The sequence below is a fragment of the Mastigoproctus giganteus genome, chromosome 10 (assembly GCF_048544385.1).
Source record: "Mastigoproctus giganteus isolate SK-2022 chromosome 10, ASM4854438v1, whole genome shotgun sequence".
In the NCBI taxonomy this organism is placed as follows: domain Eukaryota; kingdom Metazoa; phylum Arthropoda; class Arachnida; order Uropygi; family Thelyphonidae; genus Mastigoproctus; species Mastigoproctus giganteus.
In genome coordinates, this window is record NC_143584.1 from 104,098,322 (window position 1) to 104,125,161 (window position 26,840).

General features: G+C 34.5%; 1 protein-coding gene across 1 annotated transcript in view; it reads left to right on the forward strand.

Annotated features, from left to right (window-relative positions):
• The window catches only part of myd (stromal cell derived factor mayday), a 181,130-nt gene that overhangs the window by 33,243 nt on the left and 121,047 nt on the right, over positions 1-26,840 (forward strand). Inside the window, exon 2 of the mRNA XM_090382877.1 lies at positions 6,768-6,904. Within this exon, the coding sequence (XP_090239003.1) occupies positions 6,768-6,904 (137 nt within the window). The remainder of the gene's footprint in view (positions 1-6,767; positions 6,905-26,840) is intronic.

Genomic DNA, 26,840 nt, shown 5'->3' on the forward strand with positions numbered 1-26,840 from the left:
TATGATATCAAAATTATTTTTTGCATCCAGTTTCTTTGTGATCACATTATAGTATCCAGTCAGATTTGTCAGACAAGGCTACTCCTTAATAAACCCATGCTGTTTCTGAACTAGGGCTTACAATACTGGGATCCGGTAATTTTTTTCCAGTATTCAAATACCGATATTGATACAAAAGTACCTGTTTTTCGGTACTAATTTTAAAAAAATGGTTTATAATTTAATCACAAAGGTTATAAAATCACCTTTATGTGATTATGACGTCGTTATCTCCACTAGCAAATGTTCGATAAATCATCGATAGGACACCATGCAACATTGCAACCTGTCCACAATTCTTGGACAACTTCATGTCTGACCGTATCGTAACTTCCAAGTCCTGTTCCTCCACTACTGACTTTAGTTCAACTCCACCAAGTGTATAAGTTATTTTGGGGTTACTGTTCTCCAGGTGTAAGACCTTTCATTTTGCTGAATAAAAGCATATAGCTGCCACTTCTCTGACCATCCCGGAAGTCTATCTAGGTCACTCTGAAGAAGCTCTGCTTGGCGGCGATCATTAACTACTCTGTTGATCTTTACATCATCTGCAAGTTTAGTCACCCTATATCCCTTCATAGATGTCATTTAAGATAATCAAAAACAACAGTGGTCCCAATGCTGATCCTTGAGGAACCCTGCTTCTTACTTTAACCCTATCTGAGGAATAATCATTTACCACAACCCCCTGCCTGGTGCCAAGCCATCATGCTATCCATCTAAGGATTTTCCCTATGATTCCAGCCTGCTCCAACTTATAAAGTAACTGCTCATGTGGGACTGAGTCAAATGCTTTGCTGATATCTAAATAAACAGTGTCGAAATTATTCTCTAAATTCAGCTTACGAGTGACCTGTCAAAATGGCTAACCAGATTCGTTAAACATTATTTTCCCTTTACAAAACCATGCTGTGTATCCTACAGAATTACATTTCCATCTAAATGATCCCAAATTCCACCCTTGAGCATTGCATCCATGATTTTCCCTACTACTGAAGTTAGACTGGCCATTTGGTAATTTCCCGTTACACTCCTAAACTGCCTTTATATTTCAATTTACACCAATCCAACGGAATCTCTCCCGAGTCCAGTGATGCTCTCATAAGTAGCCTTAATGGTTCAATGCATTCACTTGCTGCCTCCTTTAAGATTATAGGGTATATGCCATCAACCATGTATACCAATGCTAGAAGTATAGTAAATAAATTTGATGAATTTGAAGTGTGTTGGTCAAGACATCAAAGGTGGATATTGTTGGGATAGCAGAGACATGGTATCACACAGATATAAGGAATGCAGAACTGGAATTTGGGGAGTACAATGTGTACAGAAAGGATAGAAAGGGAGGAGGTGTTATGCTGTTAATTAAGAAAAACATAAAATAAAAAGAAGTGTACCCAGTTGATATAGTTGAACAGTGCACTGTTGAGTCAGTTTGGTGTGACATAAGCACTGCGAAAGCAAAAATAAGAGCAGGAGTGTGTTATAGGCCTAATGACTCAAATGAGTACAATGAACAATTGTACAGAGAAATAGAGTGGGCTAGTAAATCAGAATGTCTTATAATGGGGGATTTTAACTTCCCAGATATTGACTGGAACTTGTGGGTTGGTCACTCAAACACTAGTCAGACTTTTGTGGATTTATTGGATGATTGTTTTCTGCAGCAGCATGTTCGAGAGGCAACCAGAGAGAGTAATACTCTTGATCTGGTTATCAGCAGTGATCATTCGTGTATTAAGAATTTGCAGATAAAGGAACCACTAGGTGGCAGTGATCACAGTGTACTGATGTGGGATTTACTTAAAGATTTAATTACCATCAGGAGTAAAGGAAAGGGTTTTTGCTTCCGTAAAGGTGAGTACAGTGGTCTCAGAAAATTTTTAAATTCTGTACAGTGGGATCAACTGACAATGTTACCAACAGTAAATTCTAAGTGGGAAACATTCAAGGAATTAATCATGGATGCTACTAAAAGTTTCATACCTATTAAATATTGTTCAAGGTTTAGGCCTAAATGGTTATCTAATGAACTAATGAGACTCGTAACAGAGAAGAAAAATGCATGGGATGCATATAAATTATCAAGCGACTCAGAAGCCTATGGCAGATATAAGCTAGTCTGTAATCAGGTCACAAAGTAGGTTGGGCAGGCGAAGGCAGATTACGAGAAATCCTTGGAAAAAGATGCTAAGAAAAACAGCAAGGATTTCTTTACTTATATAAACTCTAAAAGGAAGGGGATGAATCTGATTGGTCCACTTGACATCGATGGTTCGACTGTTGATGATCCTGCTCAGATAGCAAACAAACTGAATGAGTATTTTGCATCTACATTCACACATGAGGAGTTATTAAGGTTTGAAAATGGCAGAAGGTTATCAAATTGTAGCAGGATACTTAATGATTTTGTAATAACTGAGAGCAAAGTGGAGGAGAAATTGTTGAAGTTAAACATAAGAAAAGCACCTGGGGTGGATGGGATCTATCCAGTTATATTAAAGGAGGTGGCAAGGCAAACCCTTAGCCATAATTATGAGAGCATCCTTGGACTCAGGGGAGGTTCCCACGGACTGGAGATGTGCAAATGTATCCCCAGTTCACAAAGAGGGATCAAAGGGTGACACGAGTAAATACAGACCAGTTAGTTTAACTTCTGTTCCTGGTAAAATAATGGAGTCACTGGTTAAAGATGCATTGCATGATCATCTAGACAAGACTGCAGCAATAATTCAGACACAGCATGGGTTTGTTAAGGAAAAGTCTTGTCTGACAAATTTGATAGGATATTATGATGTGGTTACAAAGGAACTGGATGCAAAAAATAATTTTGATATCATATATTTGGATTTCAGGTAAGCTTTTGACACTGTTGCGCATGGAAGACTATTGTACAAATTGGAGCAGAATGGTATTAAGGGTAAGTTGCTACAATGGATAAAAGGATGGTTAAGTGGGAGAAGACAGAGGGTGGTAATCAATGGGTGCTGCTCTTCGTGGACTAATGTTATTAGTGGAGACCCAGCACAGGGTTCGGTGTTGGGTCCACTGTTGTTTTGTATATTTATCAATGATATTGATGAAGGTATATCAGGCGTAATGTCGGTGTTTGCAGATGATACAAATGTTGGCAGGGTTGTTAATGACAGTAATGGCAGTGTGCTACTGCAACAGGATCTAGATAATTTGGGCAGATGGGCTAAGAAGTGGCAACTGAAGTTTAACCTTGACAAATGCAAAGTACTGCATATGGGTAGAAGTAACCCCAGAGAAAAACGTACCAAATGTGTGGTACTACACTTAAGGTGGTAGAAAATGAAAAAGACCTGGGAGTAATTGTGTAGTTAGATATGAAGTTTTCTGAGCAATGCAGACAGGCTGCCAGGGCAGGTCATGAGGTTTTGTCAATGATATATAGGAATTTTGCTAGCAGGGAAAAGAAGGTGATTGTCCCTCTGTATAAGGCAATGGTCAGGCCACACGTTGAGTACTGCATACAGGTCTGGAGGCCTCATTTTAGGAAGGATGTAGATTTACTTGAGCGTGTACAGAGAAGGGCAACAAGATTGGTGAGGGGAATGAAGGGATCCTCTTACTAAGAGAGGCTTAAGTCCTGCAAATTGCAGTGGCTGGAGACTAGGCACCTGCACGGTGATCTGATTGAGGTGTATAAGGCCTTGAATGGGTTGAGCACGCTGAATTCTGATGGGATCTTTCCACTTCTTCAGATTACGAACCTAAGGGGACATAAATTCAAATTAAGAAAGGACAGATATAGAATAGATGTGTGGAAATTTGCCTTTAGTCAGCTGGTGGTTAATTGCTGGAATAAACTTCCATCTGTCGTTGTGGAAGTTGATAGGTTGAATAAATTTAAGGAGGAACTGGACAAGCATTTGGAGGGAATGGTGTGATTTTTTTTTTTTTTTTTTTTTCGGCTTATGCTGCATAAGCTCATACACTTGCTTTCTTGCATCACATGCCACTACTACTACTACCACATGAGCTTTACTCGCCTGTGGGTGCAAAATTTTTCTCATTAAATCAGCATGTGAAATTTCAACATCAAAATCGTAATTCAAGTAATTAAATTTTTTTCAACTTCGCTCCCATAATTTCTCATTGATGTGAAGGGTTTTTATTCTGTAAATATCGATTCCAAGTAACTGTCGAGTTCACCTGCAACATCAGTTGGGGTATCTAATGCTATCCCACGCAATTACATATGTGTCCGATCTGATTTGTCCTTTTCTTTGCATTTATATATGTGAAGAATTCCTTATCCCCACTCTTTGCTCTCTCCCAGACTCAGTAAAGATACTATAGTGAAAATTTTACTTCACTGAATAAAACGCCTTTCTCCCTCAGAAAATGATGAACATAATTCAACCATGGAAACCAACATGGAACAGAACATCAGTGTTCTGCAAATTCTTTCCAAAATAAGAAATTGCCTGACTCCAGTGAGATTTTAAAAGATGAACTTAAGTTAGAAATTAATGAAATACGTTTAACTATTTTTGCTAAAAAAGTTCAAAGCCTAGAAAATATGGACTGAGATCGTCTACAGTTATCTCGGTATAATAGTACCAGAATAGAATCTGAAAGGGCGTTTTCTGTCGCTAATCAAATATGTACCAAAATTAGATCCATTTTAAACAATCATAGTATTGATTGCTTATGTTTCTTAAGAGCTCACTTTATTCAGACAGGTAGTGTGGATGCTTAAACATAACTAAACTTTGCAGTAACAATATGTGTTTCTTTGTTTTTAGAATAACTGTATTTTAATGATTTTTTTCAGAATATTTATTATTGCAATAAATGTTTATTTAAAACTTGAATTCAAGTAATTACAGTACTTGTTTTGTCCCTTACTTTATTGCACCTAACTGTCATCAAAATTTATTGAGAAAAACGTTTGTTTTTGGAATACCGGTATCCCGGTTTCATAAATTAAAAATACCAGTATTAAGATTTTGACTGGTATTGTAAGCCCTAGTCTGAACTATAACTGCAGTATTGTCTAGATCAGGGATCCCCAAACGTTTAGAGAAGTGGGACACATGAATTTTTGGAATATTTGGTGGGCAGAGAAAATACCCAATTACATTCTCTGCATAACTTTAGCGTTATGCAGAGAAACAAATTTTATACCTACCTCTATCTACAGATTCAAAAATAAATCAATGGATATGTAATATAAAATATACCAGTTTGTTTAAATCAAATTTTAATTATTACTTATTTATTGTACTAATCACAAAAATACAGTCAGTAATACAACAAAATTAATTATTACTTATTTGTTGTACTAATCACAAAAATACAGTCAGTAATACAACAAAATTAATTATTACTTATTTATTGTATTAATCACAACAATATAGTCAGTAATATTTAACCCTAGAGGCTCACATCTGGTGAGTATGGGCTTGGCACACCCAGGGTCCTGAGCTGGATATCATCATTCTCTTCCTTGGTGGTGCCCTTTTATTTTTCTCTCTCTCGCTCTCTTGGTAGTTCAGAAATTTTTTTTTTTGGCTGGTGCAGCATAAGTCTCAGGCTTCCTTGCACCATATGGCTAATAATAATAATAATAATAATACAGCAAAATTATAATTAATGCGATGAATGTGGTTGTACAGTGCAACTAAGTTTTGTAATATCTGGTTTTAAAGTACTAGTTCCAGTTCTTAAAGTCATGTAAATGCGGGCCAGTTAGATGTGATTGTATTTTGATTTTACATATTTCATTTTTGAAATGGTCTGCTCACATATACATGTACTTCCGAAAATTGATGTAACCTTTCTTTCAAAATTTTTCACTTTTTGTTAATCTGACCCAGATAATGTTGAATAAATTGAATTAGATTTTCATTTTTAAATATTGTATTCAGTGCATCATTAGATTGAAGATCTACCAACTCTAATTGTAAATTCTTATCAAGATCATTGATGGGTATGTCAAATGGATTTTGAGAAAGTTCAAACCCCTTTGAATTTTTTTAAAATCCAGAAAATCTAGCTGCAGTTTTCCTGCAACAAACTCCATCTGGATTTGTAGCAGTGCATAGTTCGAATAAATTTAAGAAAGAATTAGACAGTTCATTAGAGAGGAATGATATGTGATATGGAAAGTTTTTTTTTTAGTTTTTTTTAAATTTTTTTTATATTTTTATTGCAGATGTGGAGTGAATATTAAAGTGGGACTATGTGTAGTGAAGTGAAACAATTATTTTTATATATTATTAAAAATTATGAATTAGTAGCTAATATATAGTATTTACTTACTGTTTGCTTCTATTAAAAAAAAATGAATAACAGAAAAGATAAAAATTCACTTAAGGATGTATTGCATACATTAGTTGACCAATTATATCATAACCTCACTTTTTAAATTTTTAATTAATATTAAATGTTCTATTAATGTTCGTTTTATTAAAATTTATTTTTTCTGTCTGCAATCCATGTAGTGAATTTAAATATTTTTTCAAGTTGAAATTTTTTAATTAAAACTGGGTCATCTTTTAAAAAAGTGTGCAATTATGTAATGGCTTAAGTTATATAAATATTTTTTAAAAATAAGGTTGTGATACATATAAACTTATGCAGTAAATCTGTTTGTGTTTACATATGTATTTTGTTTACTCATTCATGATCTTTTATGAATGCCTGCTTATATGATGCTTATATCTGCTTATATTGCTTATATGATGCTTATTTAGGGCAGATTTGGACCAGGATGGTTTTCTCACTCAGAAAGAATTGGAACAGTGGATTGCTTCCAAAGTTGAAGAACACTTTACACAGGCTGTTAGGGATAACTTTTGGATATTTTCCACTTTAGATAAAAATCATGATGGTTTGTATGCCGTTTTATTAATAAATGAAAATCAATCAGTGCATTCCACTGTATATTCAGATGTTATGAATAATAATATGAAAAATAAAGTTATTCAGAGAGGGAGTAAACAGATGAAATCATAAATTTAATTCAAGTGACTGACCAACATTAATGATGCTTTCCATTCTCTAACTGAATATAACTTACACCTTCACCTCCATTCTAAAGGCTTTCCTGTTGAGCTTAGTAGTACAATCTCATTTGAAGGGTTTTCCTGACATGATGGATTTAACAACAAGGTTGGGCACAGTAATATGTTTCATTGAGCAAACATGAGATTAAGAAATATGAGCACTTGAGGATAAATATTTATCCTCTCTTAGTGACTTATGTTTATCTCAGACTGATGATCTTCACTCCTAACATAAATATAATTACTAACACCAGGCTGAGCAAGTATTTTTTATGTGAGCATGTGGCTATGTGGTTGAATATTATTATTACAAAGCTTATGAATGAAAATAGATATTGGTGCACTTGGGATATTTATATGGTATTTATTGAACATATTTATTTTTAGCATAAATTGTTCATTACACCTAATATTTTATTTTTCCCTTTAGATTATAAATCTAATAATCTGGTATTAGAGTGGACTAGTCCTGTTTGAGACTATACATTCCCCCTTCCACCCCCAAGCTTACTAAAGCTAATTTGCTGTCAATCAGTATTGCTTTTATAGTCTGATATTTCATTAAGAAATTTATTATAGTTGCACACAGAGCGTATAAATAAAAGAAGAAATATATAAGCTTTCGGCTATATGGTAGCCTTCCTCAGAATTAAAAATACATGAATGGCAGTTGGAATAGAGATGTGCACTGCCAGGTGCGTGAGACGCGAGATTTAATTGTTTGTTGACGTTTGTGGCTGTGACGCATGATGACGTGGCCAGCGTTTGTCCAATGATAGAACTACTGACTCTGTGATCGGGTTGACTTGGCTGAGAGGGGTATTACGTTGGCTGCGAAATTGACGGGATTCATTAATCAAATTATTGAACTTACGTTTCTGTCGGGCACAATAAAGATCTGATTCTCTGACGGCCTGGTAACATAAAGTGTTGACCACATCGGTGTAAACGGGATCGGGAATCAGAGCCTTAAGGTCGGCTAGTAGGGTTGCCTTGCTCGCTGAAGCATGTTGTATGTCATGATGGAGGCAGCCGATCCAAACGCGCAGAGTTTTGAAGCCGAAGTTCCGACAGGCACGTCTCATGCGCTCGTTAGAAAATGGTTGTTTGTAGCGAAACCCTTTCGGTATAATCTCGTTAGCTTTGCACCTATGCGCAAACCTCAGGTGTTGTCTGCCACGGGCTATAAAGATAAAATCTTTCTGTAGTCTCACGACCATGTCGTATGTTGGTTGGCCAAGAATAGTACGAACATAATGAAACAGGCCTACGCGCTCTGGATTCATTAAGAAATTTATTATAGTTGCACACAGAGCGTATAAATAAAAGAAGAAATATATAAGCTTTCGGCTATATGGTAACCTTCCTCAGAATTAAAAATACATGAATGGCAGTTGGAATAGAGATGTGCACTGCCAGGTGCGTGAGACGCGAGATTTAATTGTTTGTTGACGTTTGTGGCTGGCAGTGCACATCTCTATTCCAACTGCCATTCATGTATTTTTAATTCTGAGGAAGGCTACCATATAGCCGAAAGCTTATATATTTCTTCTTTTATTTATACGCTCTGTGTGCAACTATAATAAATTTCTTAATGAATCCAGAGCGCGTAGGCCTGTTTCATTATCTGATATTTCATAATTACTTTAGAGTATATATTCTATAATAAAAATTATAGAATATATTTATTAATAAAAGTGTGTAAAGAAATTTAAAAGCTTTTAATTATCAACAGGCTGTTCGTTCATGTCCATTGTATGATTTTGATTAATCTTGACAAAAATGCTGTCAGGAAGTTACAGTAAAGTATCCAAAAATCATTGTTATGATGGCTGAGTTGATTCTTCTGTTTTGTATGTTTCAGAGAAAACATAAAATCTAAACTGTTTTTAGATAATTCTGAAGCAAATGAAAGTTGTTTCATTGTTTATTTTAATAGCTAGATGAAATATATAATAGCATATAGATACATTCTTGCACACCAAAAACTGTGTTATTTTAAAATTTAAAATTTTATAAATGTCCAATAATATTTGTTAAATATGACACTGCTGCTCTTTCTGTATACCCCTCCCTGTAGACATAAAGTAAGATAGCTTATGCAGCTTCTGTTATATGTGGGGCAATCAATAAATTTTTATCCTCTCTTAGAAATATTTCAGTTATATTATGTCAGTCTATATATACTATTAAGTTTCATAAGTTAATGTATATTTATTTGTTTTTCCATCAGTTGCTGCACTAGAGACCCATGAATACAGCAAGAGGGGTATGATGGGGGAGCTTGAGGTCTGAGCTATTATAAAATTTCTTTATTTGCAAGGCAAAGAAAAAAAAGAAATTCGTGAGGTGATGAAAGCTGTATATGGAGAGGATTGCCCATCATATGAGACTGCGAAAAATTGGAAATGACAGTTCAAGCAGTGTGCACGATGACCCAAGAGAAATAAGACCCAGTTCAGCCACAGAACTTGCCATCGTGGCTAAAATTGAACAGATATTCCTTGAAGACAGACTTATGACTATATTTTATTGCAAATGAAGTGAACATTAGCTGTGGATCTGTTTTCAGTGAACGCACAAGTTCATGCATATGTCTAAGCCAACAGCATGATGGATTCTGAGATTGTTGACACCTTCTCGAAAGCTCCATAGGAAAGAGTGTTCTACACAATTGTTGGAGTTTTGTAGAGAGAATATTGATTTTTTTTTTTTTTTTTTTTGACTAAATTGTGATGATGGATGAATGCTGGTACACTATGACCTAGAAACTCATAAGGCGGGCTGATATCAATCTGAAAAGAGTTGTAATAGTTCATTTGAATGTCATAAATAGTATAATGTAACAATCAATGGAACCCTATCCCTCCAAAAGCCAAGGTTCAATTGACTGCCAAAAAATTTGTCGTCAGTTTTCTGAGATTCTAAAAGTATCATCCGTACAGATTTCCTCAAAAAGGGCAACAGCATAACTGGGGAATAGTACAGAAACTCTTCTGGAAGAGTTAAGAGAGGCTGTCAAGCTGAAGAGATGCAGGAAGTTATCCAAAGATGTCTACCTTCTAGTTGACAATGAACCTGCTCACAAAGCTGCTCTTACAGTGGACTCCACAATCTGGTGTGGCTTTGAAAGTCTGTAGCACCCGCCTTATTTTCTTGATCTCTCACATTCAGACTTCTTCCTTTCCTCTAAAACGAGGAAACCATATTGGGTCACAGACTTTAGACTGATTAGGAGGTAATTAATGGAGTTTAAGTCTGGTTTTTTTTGCTACCATTAGACCATCTGTTCAAGAGGCCTGAAAGCACTTATCCATATATGGGAAAAAATGTATAGCTCCAGAAGGGAGCTAAAAGAGAAGGATGAAATTGCCAGCCAAGTTTCAAATCCTAAACTCAAACATTTCTATGCACAAATACAGGATTTAAAAATCTTTCTTTTTAGCATTAGCATTAGTAGAGGCATACGATGCAAGAAAGCAAGCTTATGCAGCATCAGCCAAAAAAAAAAAAAAAAAATCTGCTCCCATTTCACCCCTCCATTTGTTCCAAATACCTGTCCAGCTCAGCCTTAAATTTATTTAGGCTATCAACTTCCACAGCAAAAGATGGAAGTCTGTTCTTCCACCCATCAACTACCCGCTGGCTAAAGACAAACTTCCACACATCTATCCTACAACTGTCTTTCCTCAGTTTGAATTTATGCCCTCTCACGTGATTATTCTGAGCAAGAGGAAGAATCCCATCAGCAATGAGCATGCTTAAACCATTCAAGGCTTTATATACCTCAATCAGATCACCTCACAGGTGCCTAGTCTCCAGACACTGTAATCTGCAAAACTTAAGCCTTTCTTTGTAAGAGCAACCCTTCGTTCCATTCACTAATCTTGTTGCCCTTCTATGTACTCGTTCCAACAGCTCTACGTCCCTCTTAAAATGAGGCCTCCAGACCTGTAATCACCTTATCTCTGCTAGAAAAATTCCTGTATATCATTGACAAGACACCATGAGCTGCTCTTACAGCCCGTCTGCACTGCTCAGAGAACTTCATATCTGCCTGCACAATTACCTCCAGGTCCTTTTCATTCTTTACCACTGTCAGTGTAGTACCATAGAGTTGATACTTTACTCTGGTGTTACTGCTTCCCATATGTAGTACTTTACATTTGTCAATGTTAAACTTCATTTGCCACCTATCAGCCCATCTGCTCAACTTTTCTAGATCCTGTTGCAGCAGCATACTGTCATTAGTGTCCTTACCAACCCTGTCAACCTTCATATCGTCTGCAAAACTTGGACATTAAGCCTGATATACCGTCATCAATATCATTTATAAATACAGAAAACAACAATGGACCCAACACTGAACCCTGAGGGACTACACTAATAACATTAGTCCATGAAGAGCAGTGTCCATTAATTACCACTCTGTCTTCTCCCACTCAACCATCCCTTTATCCATAGTAGCAATTTTCCTCCAATGCCACACTGCTCCAATTTGTGCGGCAGTCTTCCATGTGCAACAGTATCAAAAGCCTTTCTAAGATCCAAATATATGATATCAAAGTTTTCTCTGCATCCAGTTCCTTTTGTGACCACATAGTATCCAATCAAATTGGTCAGACAAGACTTCCCCTTAACAAAACAATGCTGTGTCTGAGCTATAACTGAAGTCTTGTCTAGATGATCCTGCAGTGCTTCTTTAACCAGTGCCTCCATTAATTTCCCTGGAACAGAAGTTAAACTAACAGGTCTATAATTACTTGTGTCGCCCTTTGATCCTCCTTTGTAAATTGGGTTTACATTTTGCACATCCCCATTCCATGGCTACCTCCCCTGAGTCGAAGGAAGCTCTCATAATTATGGCTAAGGGTTTGCTTACTTCCTTTGCTGGCTCCTTTAATATAACTGGATAGATCCCATCCATCCCAGGTGCCTTTTTTATGTTTATCTTCAACAATTTCTCCTCCACTTTCCAATCAGTTATTACAAAATCATCTAGCTCACTGCCAGAGTTTAATTCACCTCTGGCATTCCCCTCCCTGAATAACTCTTCATGTGTGAATGTAGATGCAAAATACTTTTATATGCACCTGTGTGCATGCACACACACAGGCCAGACTGATGTAAATCTGAAAAGTTTTAGTAGTTAATTTGAATGTCTTAAATAATATAATGTAATAATATTAATAAAATGTATGGCAAGAAATTGACTTCAAGATTAAGTTGTACAGATTGTCTTCATGAATTCATAATTTTCTGACATATTATGAAACAAGTTGTGTATATGTACATAGTGTTTCATAACATATGGTCTATGTTGTAAAACATAGCCCATATGTTATCAAACACTATTCAGGACCTGAAAAAAAATAGCACAGTGAAAAGAATTTATATATGAGACAGGTAGGGGGTTTCTTTCAAAACTTTTTTTTTTTTTTTTTTTTTTGGCTAATGCTCATATAAACTTGTTTCTTTGTATCACTTGCCCCTGCTAATACCAAAATGCTAATACTAATGAACATGTGTCAGATTCTGAACAATTACAGAGCTATGGTGGTTTGAATTTAAAAAAAAACATAATAGATACATGTATCTACTATGTTATTCATAATAGATACATGTATGCTTATTCTATTTTTTATTATTTTTTTACCATTTATTACTCCACAGTATTGTTTAAAATTTAAACAGCCATAGCACCATAACTGTAGAGAATTAGACATATTTATATGCCCTTTTTGTTTTTTCATTGTTTTCAGGTCCTGAATTAATCCTAAGAGTATGGTCAACATATTATTATTCTCTCTCTCTCTCTCTCTCTCTCTCTCTCTCTCTCTCTCTCTCTCTCTCTCTGTGTGTGTGTGTGTGTGTTTTTGAATTTTAGGTATGTATATTGCCCAGTGTGGTGGAGTATGTACCAGCAGTGTCAGTGTGCTTGTAATTTGAGTTTCAGTTACTACGGTGACTATCTCTTTTTACAATATGGATTTGCTAAAACTAATATTACACTGAACAGCAAATTTTGGATCATATCTTGTTATGGGCATGAAATTAAGTTTACATTATAGATTTTAGGGTGCTTAAAATGCAAATTGGCTTTTGTTTTTGAAAAAGTAGTTTTTTATATTTATACAAGGTATTTTTTATTTATATGGCAGTAAGATGTAGCTACAAACATACCTGTATCAAACACTGTACCTTTTCGCCTTTCACTTGTATTCAGCTTTGGTAGCATCCCTTTTCACCATCCAACAATAATCTGCTAATGTGGTGGCATTCCATCTGCTTTTGTATCTTTGTTCCATCTCTGCGATGTCTTGATGGAAGCACTTGTTGTTCGTCGCTGAAACATTTCGAAAGGCTTTTCACTCTGATTTCTCACTATCATTAAGAGCACATTTTACCTTATTTGTGGACCAATGAAAACGCCTGCCTTAATCTTACTTCATGGGAATTTCTCTTACAAGTATGTGAATGCAGGACCTTTCACTTCCAAAGCCTTCACAAAATTTTTCATGAGCCCAGTTTGATGTGGTGTGGTGGAAGCAAAACTTTATTTGGATCTACAAAAGGTTCAAACGTTATGTTCTTCATTCCAGGTGTTAATGATTTTCGTTGAGGCCAATTTCTCTTCTGGTAGTGCATATCCTTGGCACAACTATCCCACTCGCAGAGAAAGCAACAATACTTAGTGTAACTCTTTTGTAGTCCTAATAAAATGGCGATTACCTTTAAATCACCACATATCTGTAACTCGTACTTCTGATAGTGTACGCCTAAGAGGATGTTCTCCATGTTTGCATATGTTACTCTTTTGTGGTGGCATATGCAAGAGGTATTGAAGGCAGCATATTCCCATTCTGTAATAACACAACCTTAAAGCTAACCTTAGAAGTGCCTATAAATAGTCTCCATTTTCGGGAACATGCCTCATGTTCATTGCTGCCATTGGACCATCAACATCCTTACAAATAGTAAATTCACCTTCTGTTTGATAGAATTTATCATAATCTTTATTTTGAGTATGAAATGTTGTCACTTTCACAGAATGGTCTAGAAGATTTCACTTGTGTAGGCTCGAGGCCAAAAGCTCTACCTTATTCTTCGGCAGTTCAAGATTCATGATGAGGTCATTAAGCTCACTTTCTGTGATCTCATATGGTTCAGAATGATAAAGGGTTGGACATGGTAGACGTAGACGGCTGCTGTACTTCTTCGTGTATATCAAGTTGATCTTCATCAGAGTGTACAGAAAAATGGTCGAGTGGTTCAGGTGTAGATAGTACTTCACCATAAGGCATGGGACAAATTGCAGATGGTATATTTGGTAGATTGGTAGATGGTAGATTGTACGTCACTGTCCACTTTTTCTTCATTGTCATCCTTTTCTAATAGGAAGTGCTATACTGAAGTAACAGTCTGTGACGTGATTTGTTGGCTTCCTCCATATTCATCATATTCATTTCATGGTATGCTTGTATTTAGTGCAGAGTTCCTAAACATAAGCAATATAATAATGGCAAAATCAAAACAAGTTAGGTAATGTACACATTCTGTTACATTTCAGGTGTGTTAGCAAACAATAATTCATGATTTATAACAAAAAAAAAGACATTTTTTGCTTGCTTTTTTTTTTGAAATGGTTTCTATGCCAACGCTGAGAAAATTTTGTTGCTGTGCATCCACCACATTCTTGATTCATTCCTCTAACCAGCACATGCCACAAACATAATAACCAGTGCTTCAGCTACAATATACAGTATATGGGTAATCTATGGGATGTTTATAAAAAAAATAATTTCTATTTGTCCAATTTTAATGAAATTTAAAATGGCTCAACAAATCTTTTTTTCTAAAAGGCCAAATATAAAATTCCACAAAAATTCATCTACTGGGAGTCAAATTGTTATATGTGAATGAATGGGTAGGCGAACATGGTGTAGACCAGGAGTGGCCAACAAGTCGATTGCGGCTTTAATTTTGGTCAATCACGACGAATTTTAAATATATATAAAAAATATTAGTCAAAATCTAAATGTTATTATGTGCCCCACTACATACGCTTATTACAAATCCGTTGAACCACGTGACTACTAGGCACCTCCGTAGCCAGGTGGGAAGGAGCAGCAGTGCGTAGCACACGCTTCTTGATTAGACCGGGGTTCAAGCCCGTCACCACCAAATATGGAGAGGATGCAGAAAGGTCAAGGGAATGACAACCGCATATTCCTGGAGTAATATGGCCTTAGTTGCTAATGCTCCTAAAAAAAAAACCAAATAACCAAACCAAACCAAACGTGACTACTCTTGTTGCTGTGCAGCCAGCTAGGGCCTCTTGTGAAAATTCACACAGTTACATTGTGGAGAGCATAATGTCGAATTCTTATTTAGCTTACTTAATATTAATAACTGGACAGTACTAATACTTTAATTTAATACCCTTTGATTTAAAATGAATACTACAAAAAAGAGTAAAATGTATCATTTTCATGAAGAGTGGGAACTAGAATACTTTTTTGTAATGATAAAAGAAAAATGTTATTGTTTCATTTGCAATGCTTCCGTGGCTATACCCAAAATAGGAAATTTAGAAAGGCACTTCAACATTCCATGGTAAATACCAATCGGATTTTCCACCTAATAGTGACCTTAGAAAAAAATAAATTAAAACAACTTAAATTCAGATTCATACAACAAAATTTCTTCATGACACCTAATTTACAATCTACAGCAGTAACTGCAGCATCATTTAAAGTGAGTCATCTTCTTTAAAAAAAAATGCAAACCATTTTCTGATGGTCAATTCATCAAAGATGCATTTTTAGGAATAACAGTTTCTCTTTTCGAAAATGTTAAGAACAAAAATAAAATTAAAAGTGCTCTTCAAGATCTGCTATTATCTCGAAATACTGTGATGCGACGCATCGAAAAAATGAGAAAATGTGAGCGAACAATTGCATGCTCATATTGCTAATTTTGTCTCCTTTTCTTACAACTGGATGAATCTACAGACGTCAGTGATACAGCTCAATTGCTCGTTTTTCTTCGTATGGTTTTCGATGATTCTGCCACTAGAGAAGAACTGCTGGGTATGGTTTCATTAAAAGAAAGAACTAGAGGTCTTGAAATATTTAATGCATTCAAAAATTTTATTGAAAAAAATAAATAATAAATAAATAAATTACCACCATTTAAGCTCGTATCAATAACAACAGATGGAGCTAAAATAATGACGGGGCATCTTAACTGATTCATCGCATTGTGCCAAGATGATGAATTCCCAGATTTTTTGAGTTACCACTATATCATCCACCAAGTGTTAGCCAGCGAAAGATTAAATACTAAAAAGTGTTATAGACTTAGCTTTAAAAATCGTGAATTCCATCAGAGGACAATCTCTTCAAAGGAGACTTTTCAAAATGCACCTCGATGAAAATGAACCAGATCTGATATTACACACAGATGTGAGATGGCTGAGTCGGAGTAGATACGGAGTGGTTGTGTGATCTGGCTTTTTTGGCAGATTTTACCAGTAAATTAAGTGAACCGAATTTGGAATTAGTGACATGATTAGTAGTATTTCTGCATATAAATATCAATTTTTGACAATGGCTATGGATCTCAAAGAAAAAAAATTCGATCATTTTGCAAATATGTAAGGTCATTATCAACCTCTACATTGTTCAATATATTTCTTATCCATTTAATGTCGCCTTAGATACGAAACAAATTGCAGAAAAAATCGTTCAGATTTTTTACATGGAGAAAATATTACTTGAAAGTGAAATTATTACATTGCGAAACGATATCTTCCTAAAAGCCAGATAACTAGAAAAAGACCTTTTGGAAATATGTTTGCCAAGAAAAGTATTCAAATGTAAAATAATGCAGTCAACTTTTAAATTTCTGTTTTGGTTCCACATATCTATGTGGATTGGCCTTTTCGTATTTGAAACAAACAAAGATGAAGACTCGCTCTACTCTTACAGACTTGTATACAGAAGATTCTTTACGTCACAGTATATCCCCAATTTTGAAAGCTTGGCAAATGACATGAAGACACAAACTTCACATAAATTAAAAATTTAAATACATATGAATTTAAAATAAGAATTCTGAATTGTATTTAATTTTAAAATTTATAAACAACATTTTTCAATATGTGTTGATTAACTTTTTTAAACCATGTGCAATGAAATTCTTGAGATGGTAGATCGTGGCACATTTTGAAGAAAAAAAAGTAGATTGCATCACAAATTCGATTGGTCACCCCTGGTGTAGACAATAGGTGTGTTATGCATATATGCCACACATACTGTATACAATACGTACCTAAAAAGAACGTCTAAGCATAACATTTTATTTTATATCTGCACAATAAAAGACTTTATCTTTTCTTACTTTTTAGAATCAAATGTGATTCATCTATAATGCTACTAAAACACTGACTGAAATAGATAAAATGCCTTTATTAAACGAAAATACACACACTGACTATATAAACTGTATATTAAAATGAAATAAGATGGCATATAACAAAAATAAAATGCGATAAAATATAAAATTAAAAGCACTAAAAAAGATATTTAAAATTACTAAAAACCACTAAAACAGGAGCGTTCAGCAGCAGCAGCAGCTGCCTTTATCAGCAATTGCCAACTTCATCTGAATGCTTCCATCTTCATCTTGCTGATGAAGGCGGCATTTCGGCCGCTGCTGCCAAAAGCTCGTGTTTTAGTGGTTTTTAGAAATTTTAAATATCTTTTTAGTGCTTTTAAATTTATATTTTATCGCATTTTATTTTTGTTATATACCATCTTATTTCATTTTAATTTTATTTTAATATACAGTCAGTGTGTGTATTTTTGTTTAATAAAGGCATTTTATCGATTTGAGTCAGTGTTTTAGTAGCATCATAGATGAATCAGAGTTTCAGAGTCCTCTTCAGTGAATTATTTGCAGTTCATTGAGTTCATATTTAATATTTACTGGGGGGCTTTGACCCCTACTTGCTGTGCTCACTTCTGTCGATAAAATAAAATACTTACAGAAGCTTTAGACACTGTGTGTGTGGGTGTGTGTGCCTTTCACACTATGATCGTAGTTTTTCTTTAAGAGTTGTCTATGGTGTATCTACACCGATATTATATAGATATAGAATCTTAAAATATTATGCCTTGTTGTTTGTCTTGTCTTCTTTCATGGATTAGACGATCCGCCTATTCCCTTCTCAAAGAGGTCTGCCCATCTTTTCTTCGGTCTTCCTCTGTCTCTTTTTCCTTTTGCTCTATATGTGTAAGCTAATTTAGGGAATCTATTATCTTCCATTCTTTCTACTATATGTTCTTTCCATCTTTGTCTATATTCTGTAATTTTTTTCATTAATTGAGTAAATCTTTAATTCCTTTCTAATATTTATGTTTGGTATTTTATCTAATTTTGTACATCCTTTAACATATCTTAAAAATTTCATTTCTGCAGCTTGTATTCTATTAATGTCTCTTTGTTTTGGTATCCATGTTTCAGAACTATAAAGAACTGTTGGTATTGCCATTACTTTGTAAAATTTCAGTTGTGTTTCTTTCCTTGTTTTCTTAGCCAGAGTTCTTTTTATTGTTCCACATATATTTTGAAATTTTGCTAATTTTTGGTTCATATCTTCTTCGACATCATATGTTATATCACATCCTAGATATTTAAAATGTTTTACTTGTTCTAATATTTTATTTTCTATAACTATTTTTGTTCTCACCGTATTTTTCCCCTTAAAAGCCATTGTTCTAGTTTTCATTGTTGATATTTTAACTTTATATTCTTCTGTTATTTGGCTTAATTTAAATACTGCTCTTTGTAAATTATCTTCACTATCTTGAATAATTACTTGATCATCTGCAAATAACAGTGTATTACTCCTATTCTTTGTATTTAAATATATTACTGTAGTAATTTCTTCTTTCCATTTACATATCATATCCTCAATATATATGTTAAACAACGTTGGTGACACGCTACATCTCTGTCTAACTCCTTGATTTATTATACTTTCTTCTGTTAATTTATTACCTGTATCTATTACTATTTTTGTTCCTTTATATAAACTGTATTATTTTTGTAAAATGCTTTTTCATAATCTATAAATGCTAAATGCATTTCTAAATTAAACTCTTTTTGTTTTTCTATTATTTGTTTTTAATACAAATATATTATCTGTACATGATCTTCCTTTCCTGAATCCTGCTTGTTCTTCTATTAATATTTCATCAGAGATAATTTTTATTTTATTATTTATTATTTTGATATACATTTTATATACTGTATTTAATATGCTAATCCACTATAATTCTTTGTATCATTTCTATTTCCTTTTTTAAATATTGAAATAATTTTTGCTATCTTTCATTCCTCTGGTATTTTATATTGTTCCCAACATTTATTAAATAAATTTAGTATCCTATCTTTTAAAAAACTTCCTCCATACTTGATCAGTTCTGCATTTATACCATCCATTCCCACTGCTTTCCTATTTTTTGTAGCTTTCAATGCCCAGTCCTGAGCTGGATATCATCATTCTTCTTTTTCTTGGTGATTCCCTTCTACTCTCTCTCTCTCTCTCTCTCTCTCTCTCTCACACACACACACACACACACACACACACACACACACACACACACACACACACACACACACACAGGGTAATTCAGAAATTTTTTTTTTTTTTTGGCTGGTGCAGCATAAGCCTCAGGCTTCCTTGCACCATATGGCCAATAATAATAATAATAATTCTTCCTTCGTTATCGAATCTATGTCACTAACTGGGTCTAACTGTATCTCTTCTGTTTGATATGTTGGGTCTTTCCACAATTCTTCATAATGTTTTTTCCATTGTTCTTCCTTTATTATATTTATTCCTGAAGTATCTTTCTCTGTGCTATTCAAGTGTTTCATCATTTTATATGCCAAATTTGTTCTTCCATGAACATCATGTTCTATTGCACTTATAAATCTATCCCATGACTCTGCTTTAGCCTTCCTTATTATATCTTTAGTTTTATTACATTCTTGTTTATATATTTCTTCATTCTCCCTTGTCCTGTTTTGTATATATTTAAGATATTTATCTTGTTTGTCTTGTACTGCTTTAGCTATTTCTTCATTCCATATCTTTACACCCATTTTCTTATAGATTTTCCTGAATTGTCCTAGTCTGTTTTGCTATCTTTTGAATTATATTATTCCATTCTTCTGTTTGTTCTCTCTCCAATGTTTTACTTATTTCGTCTTTAAGCCTTTTTTCATATAAATTTTGTATACTTTCCTCTTGAAATAGATATACTTTGTAACCTAACTCCTCCTTCCTCTGTTTAATAGCTTTTCTCTTCTTCCATTTAGCCCATAACTCTGTTTTGAAGCCACTAAAAAATGATCTGAATTAATATCATATCCTCTAAACACCTTAATATCTTGACATTGTTTTGCTAATTTTTGATTTACTATTACATAGTCTATTATTGATTGTGTACCTCTTGCCGATCATGTATATCTATGTATATCACGTTTTCTAAAAAAATGTATTTGTTATCTTTAAATTATTAAATGTTGCAAAATCTCATAATTTTCACTGTTCATGATTTCCGTTTAAGTTTCTTTGTCAGAATGAGATCTCTGTTGCTTTACTTACTAAGTTTTTTTCACCTGTTTAGTTTGAATTCTTCTTTTCAACCTTATGGAATTTTGTACAATTTACTCTTTTGCCTTATATTTTTTATGTATTTGGTATTGGCCGTTTGTTCCTGGATTTAGTTAAGTTTCTTCTCCTAAAATCCATTCGGTTGGTCACTTTGTTACTCTGACACCTGTCTCAGATCTACTGTTCATCTGGCAGCCATTTTTGTGAATGGTTTTTTTCTTAACAAAACCCTGCTTCATTTAATCTATCCTTTTATGTTATGAAATTTTATCAATAGATCTAAAATTTATATAGCTGTAAAAATGTGAATAGCAATGACTTCTATTGTCAAAACTGGACACAAAAAAAAAAAAAAAAAAAATTATACTATGAGAAAGATGGTATAAAGGCCTAGATGCATAAAATGCCAGACATAAGGCTGAAAGAATAAATATTTGCGAAGGAACATGTCGAACAAAAACAAGAATAATTCAGATCTACCAGTGAAATTTAGGAGATAAATATCCAGTGAAATTAATAACCCCATCACCTGTGGGGTTATTAATTTTTGCCGTTGAGTAGCTATTGGACTCTGGCTGTTCTTGATTCCCTGAATTTTCCAAGTTTTTATTTTCCTGGCTGGATGCACTGTTACTCTCTTCAATGGATTCACTCAACCTTTGATGAACCCAAAAAGTGCATACCTCTATCTACAGCTGCAAGTTAATTTGGAAGTTTGTGCATGATTAATTAGACCCTGTTCTTTGATCATCTATAATTTCACTGGTAGATCTGAATTATTCTTGTTTTTGTTTGACCTGTTCCTTCGCAAATATTTATTCTTTCGGCCTTATGTCTGGCATTTTATGTATCTAGGCCTTTATAGCAACTTTCCCATTGTACAATTTTTTTTTTGTGTCCAGTTTCGACAATAGAAGTCATTGCTATTCACATTTTTACAGCTATATAACACAGTGACCGGTTATTGTTTCCCTTTTATGTCTAGGTTGTGTGTGTCTCTCCACTTGGCTTAATGACTCCAGGTAACGCTTTCTTCTGTTTTTAATTTTGGTTTTGGTTTGCTTTCTTCTCTACAATCCTATGGTATTAACATCCATTTTTACTAATGCTTACAAATACCAGAACCCCATCTTTAAGGTTGGGCCTTACACACCCAGTAAGTTCAGTAACTTTATTGGCTTTTTCTACACTTTTTATCTTTTCACTTTCTTTTTCTATCTTTTTCCTGTTCTTAAAACTATTAGGGTGATATGAACGCTCCAAATATCCTTCATCCTATCGCTTCTTTCGCCTTCTTTTAACTACTTTTTCTCCCCTTCCCCATCCTCAATAACTTTTACCCTTCCTTTATACCATTTGCTTGGCTACACTTTTTAATCAAATTACTGTTTTTTTTCCCTTAACCATATGGTACACACCTTTTGTATACGTGTATTATATTGAATTTTATTAACTTAATTTTTTACACTGCGTATCATCGCATGGTACACACCTTTCTTTTACTTTATTTTCTTAATTTTGTACACTGCGTAGGGACTACCTTGTCTAAGAGTATTAAGATAGGGGCTGCATATTTGCCTTTCCCCTTTTCTTGTTCTGTAGACAAGTTTGGAAACACAGTGCCTGATACATGGTCAGGAGTAGTTCCCTGATGAAATGCCTGGCCATTTATCATTTTTTTCTTTTACTGTACTCAGATTCTGCATATTTGCCATCCCTATATTCAACCTTCGTTCCAAAAATTGCCCTCCCATATCTGAATACAGTGATATCTCTTTATTATTTATTTGGTAATTTGTAATTTTTCATATATTGTTTACTTCCATAATCCCATTTCATTATTGCACCAGATTTTTAAAATTTTTTCACTGCTACTTTACTTCCTTTTTCTACTTTCCTTTAAACCTCTTTTAGTTCAGGCACTCTGTGTACTTCCCTTTTCCATCTTTTCAGACTATATATACTTCTGTTACAAACTACACATGTATACTACTTCTTCTATATATGTCCCTTCACAAGGGACACTATATATATATATATATATATATATAGAGAGAGAGAGAGAGAGAGAGAGAGAGAGAGAGAAGGGACATGCATGGACCATCTAAAGCTAACAATATTGTATTAAAGTTACATTTAATGTATGAATTTCAATGCCAGATTTCAATGTGTCCAATTTTTATGAAATTTGGAATAGTGCGACAAATATTTTTAAAAGACCCAAATATAAAATTTCAGGAAAATCTATCTTACTGGGAGTTGAGTTGTTACATTATTATTATTATTATTATTATTATTATTATTAGTCCTATGGTGCAAGGAAGCCTGAGGCTTATGCTGCACCAGCCAAAAAAAAAAATTCCCAAGTTACCCTGAGAAAGAGAGAGAGAAGTAGAAAGGAATCACCAAGAAAGAGAAGAATGATGATTTCTAGCTGAGGACCCTGGGTTTGCCAAGCTCATACTCACCAGATGTGAGCCCCTGGGGTCATGTAGATGAACAGACAGAAGATGGACAGTAACTGTTTACTTGGTGAAGACAATAGGTGCGTTCTCACACACACACACACACACAATGCGAAACAGGCACAGCAGATGACCTTGAACCTTTCTACAGTTGTCTGATAAGTCTTGTTCTAACATGCTTATTTGCTTTGACAGGTTTTCATTACAATGAGACAGGTTTTTCATTACCTTGTTTATTTGCAGTTTGCCAGAAAAATGACAGACAAAAGAATTAAACAGTGAATTAACCTCAGATATTTAGCAAAACTAAGAAAAACCTGTCAAAGCAAATGATGTAACAACTCGTAACTTTCTGAAAGTTAAAGAGTTGTTACAGCAAGTTTATGGGGAAGATACTATGACAAGAACTTGTGTGCTTGAAGGACATAAGATTTTTAGAAAGAAAAGAGAGTGTGGAAGACGAATGAGCAGGCTGTCTGATATCCATGAAAACTATTGAAAATGTGGACTGGGTAAGGATATTGATAAGAAGTGAATATTATTAAACATTAGAATTGTTACCTGAGAACTCATTATGGACAAAGAATCAGTCGAACAAATTTTAATTGGAAATTTTGGCATGAGATAAGTGCGTGCCAAGATTGTGACAAAAATTTGAATGCAGATCAAAGAATAAGAAGACTCCGAGTTTGTGAAGGTGTTTTAAAAAAAACTGAAGAAGATCTAGACTGAACGCTAATTACTTGTGATGATAGTTGGCTGTTCCAGTAGGACCCAGAAACTAAAAGACAGTCAGTGCAATGGAAGACAAAACAGTTCCTGAGATCGAAAAAAACAAAATCAGAAATAAATGAGTACCATGCTTCTTGATTTCTTCTATATTAAAGGAATTATTAATAGCATTAGCATTAATAGAGGCATATGATGGAAGAAAGAAAGCTTATATAGCATCAGCCAAAAAAAAAAAAAAAAAACTCCCCATTTCACTCATTCATTTACTCCAAAAGTTTGTTCAGTTCTTCCTTGAATTTATTTAAGCTGTTAACTTCCACAATGACTGATGGAAGTTTGTTCCAACAATCAATCACCCTGGCTGAATGCAGATTTCGCCACATCTATTCTACAACTGTATTTTCTCAATTTGAACTTATGTGACCTCAGGTGCATAATCTGAGCAGGAGGAAGAATCCCATCATCATTTAGCTTGCTCAAGCCATTCAAGACCTTACACACCTCAATCAGATCACCTTGCAGGTGCCTAGTCTCCAGAAGTTGCAATTTGCAGAACTTAAGCCTTTCTTGGTAAGAGCAACCATTTGTTCCCCTCACTAATTTCGTTGCCCTTTTCGTAGCATAATTTCATTAACAACACTGCCAACCTTCATATCATCTGCAAACTTGGACATTAAGACTGATATACCTTCATCAATATGATTGATAAATGTAGAAGACAACAATAGTTGCAACAATGAGCCTGGGTGGACTCCACTAATAACATCATTCCATGAAGTGTTGTGTCCGTCGATTACCATTCTCTGTTTTTTCTCACCATCCCTCTATAACAGCAACTGGCCCTTAATGCCATACTTTTCTTCTATACCACGAGACTCGTTAGTTCATCTGATATTCATTCAGTTTCTTGAATGCTTCCTATTCTTAATTTGCTATTAATAACATCTTCAGTTGTCCCACTGTATAGAAAATTTAAAAACTCTGAAACCACTAGTCACCTTTATGAAGCAAAAACCCTTCCCTATCCCCCTTGATGGTAGTTATATCTTTGAGTAAATTCCACATCAGTACTCTCTGATCACTGCCTGCAAGTGGTTCCTTTATCTGCAGGTTCTTAATGCATGAATAATCACTGTTGATAACCAGATACTATTTCCATTGCCTCTTGAACATGCTGCTGTAGAAAAAACAGTCATCAAATGAATCCACAAAAGTTTTGCTAGTGTGTGAGTGACCAACCACAAGTTCCATTCAATATCTGGGAACTTAACACACACAGGTCAGTGTTGAAAAAAAAAAGTTGCAAGTTAGGGTTACATTTGAAAGTGTCTACAATTCTGCCCAGACACGATGGGGAGGGGTATATTATGAGAGTCTTGACAATATATGATAGATTTTGTGTTTCTTTTTTTGAAAAACAAAAACTATTATTTTTAATTTTCTTTTAAGAAATTTGAGCAAAGTTTTTTTTGAATACAGTCGGACCTCCATATAACAAAATCAATCGTTCGCTTGAGAATATTCGTTATACTGAAATTTCGTAATTATTATTATTATTAGCCATATGGTGCAAGGAAGCCTGAGGCCTATGGTGCACCAGACAAAAAAAAAAAAAAAATCTGAATTACCCTGAGAGAGAGAAAGAGAGAGAGAGAGAGAGAGAGAGAGAGAGAAGAATGATGATATCCAGCTCAGGACCCTGGATGTGCCAGATGTTATAAAGAAATATGACATTTTCAACAGTGAAAAATACTATAATTCAACTCAGAAATACAGTAAACCCCCGCTATTCGCGGTCGCCGATTTAATATAAAATGAAACCTAAAAAAATGTGAATTTTAAAGCGGCGTGAACATTTTTCGCCATAAAAAAACATGGGCGTGGCTAAAATTATCTTTCCCGGTCAAAACAGTGCTCAGTGGGTTGGGGGGGAGAGGGCTGACAATATCGCGAGCTTGGATGTTTCTCGCTAATCCTTGTTCAGTATGTGTTATGCGCTTCTCATGGAAGGTTTCGTCGTTTGCTTTTAATTTATATGCTTATAAATTGAATAAATTTATCAATTTATAAATTTATATGCTTACAAAAGTACTGTTTTGCAGTGTAAAACAGATTTTTTCGAGTGTGTTAACGGAAGAAAATGACTTAATTGTGGACAAGTTCTTTCTAACCCGTACAAAAATATGGCTAGAATAACAAGGGAAATGTGAAAATATCAAAGAAGGTGATGACATTAGCGAATAAAATTGTGTTATTAGACAAAATTTCTAATGGTGAAAGTGTCTCCTAAGTGGCAAAACATTATAAAATCAATGAGTCAACGGTACGATCAATCAAGAAATCGGAAGAAAAAATCCGCCGTAGGGTCCGTGAAAATGCGCTAATTGCTTCAAAAATTTGCTCTGTAACTTGTGATGTTAAATTTTAAAAAAATGGAAAAGGCTTTAAATCTGTGGATAGAAGACCGAACTCAAAATAAAATTCCGTTAAGTTCACTCATCATTCGCGAAAAGGCAAAACTCCTTTATCAACACTTTAGCGGAACTGGTAATAGCAATGGCGGGATAAGTTTTTTTGCTAGCAAAGGCGCTGGTTTGAAAGATTTGTTTGAAATTTCTAATAAATATTACATTTAATATTAAACTGTTTCTTATTTTCATTTCGATGCCATATGCTTGTAATTCACTATGTACATAGTCATATTATGAAGGTACATATAATACATACATAGACAAAATTTTAGACTAGTTTTTCTTATATATTTCATACTTTGGAACGGAACCCCTTTATTACTATGGGAACCATAACTCAGTATTCGCGACATTTCTCAGGAATGTAACCCCCGCGAATAGCGGGGGTTTACTGTACAGTAAA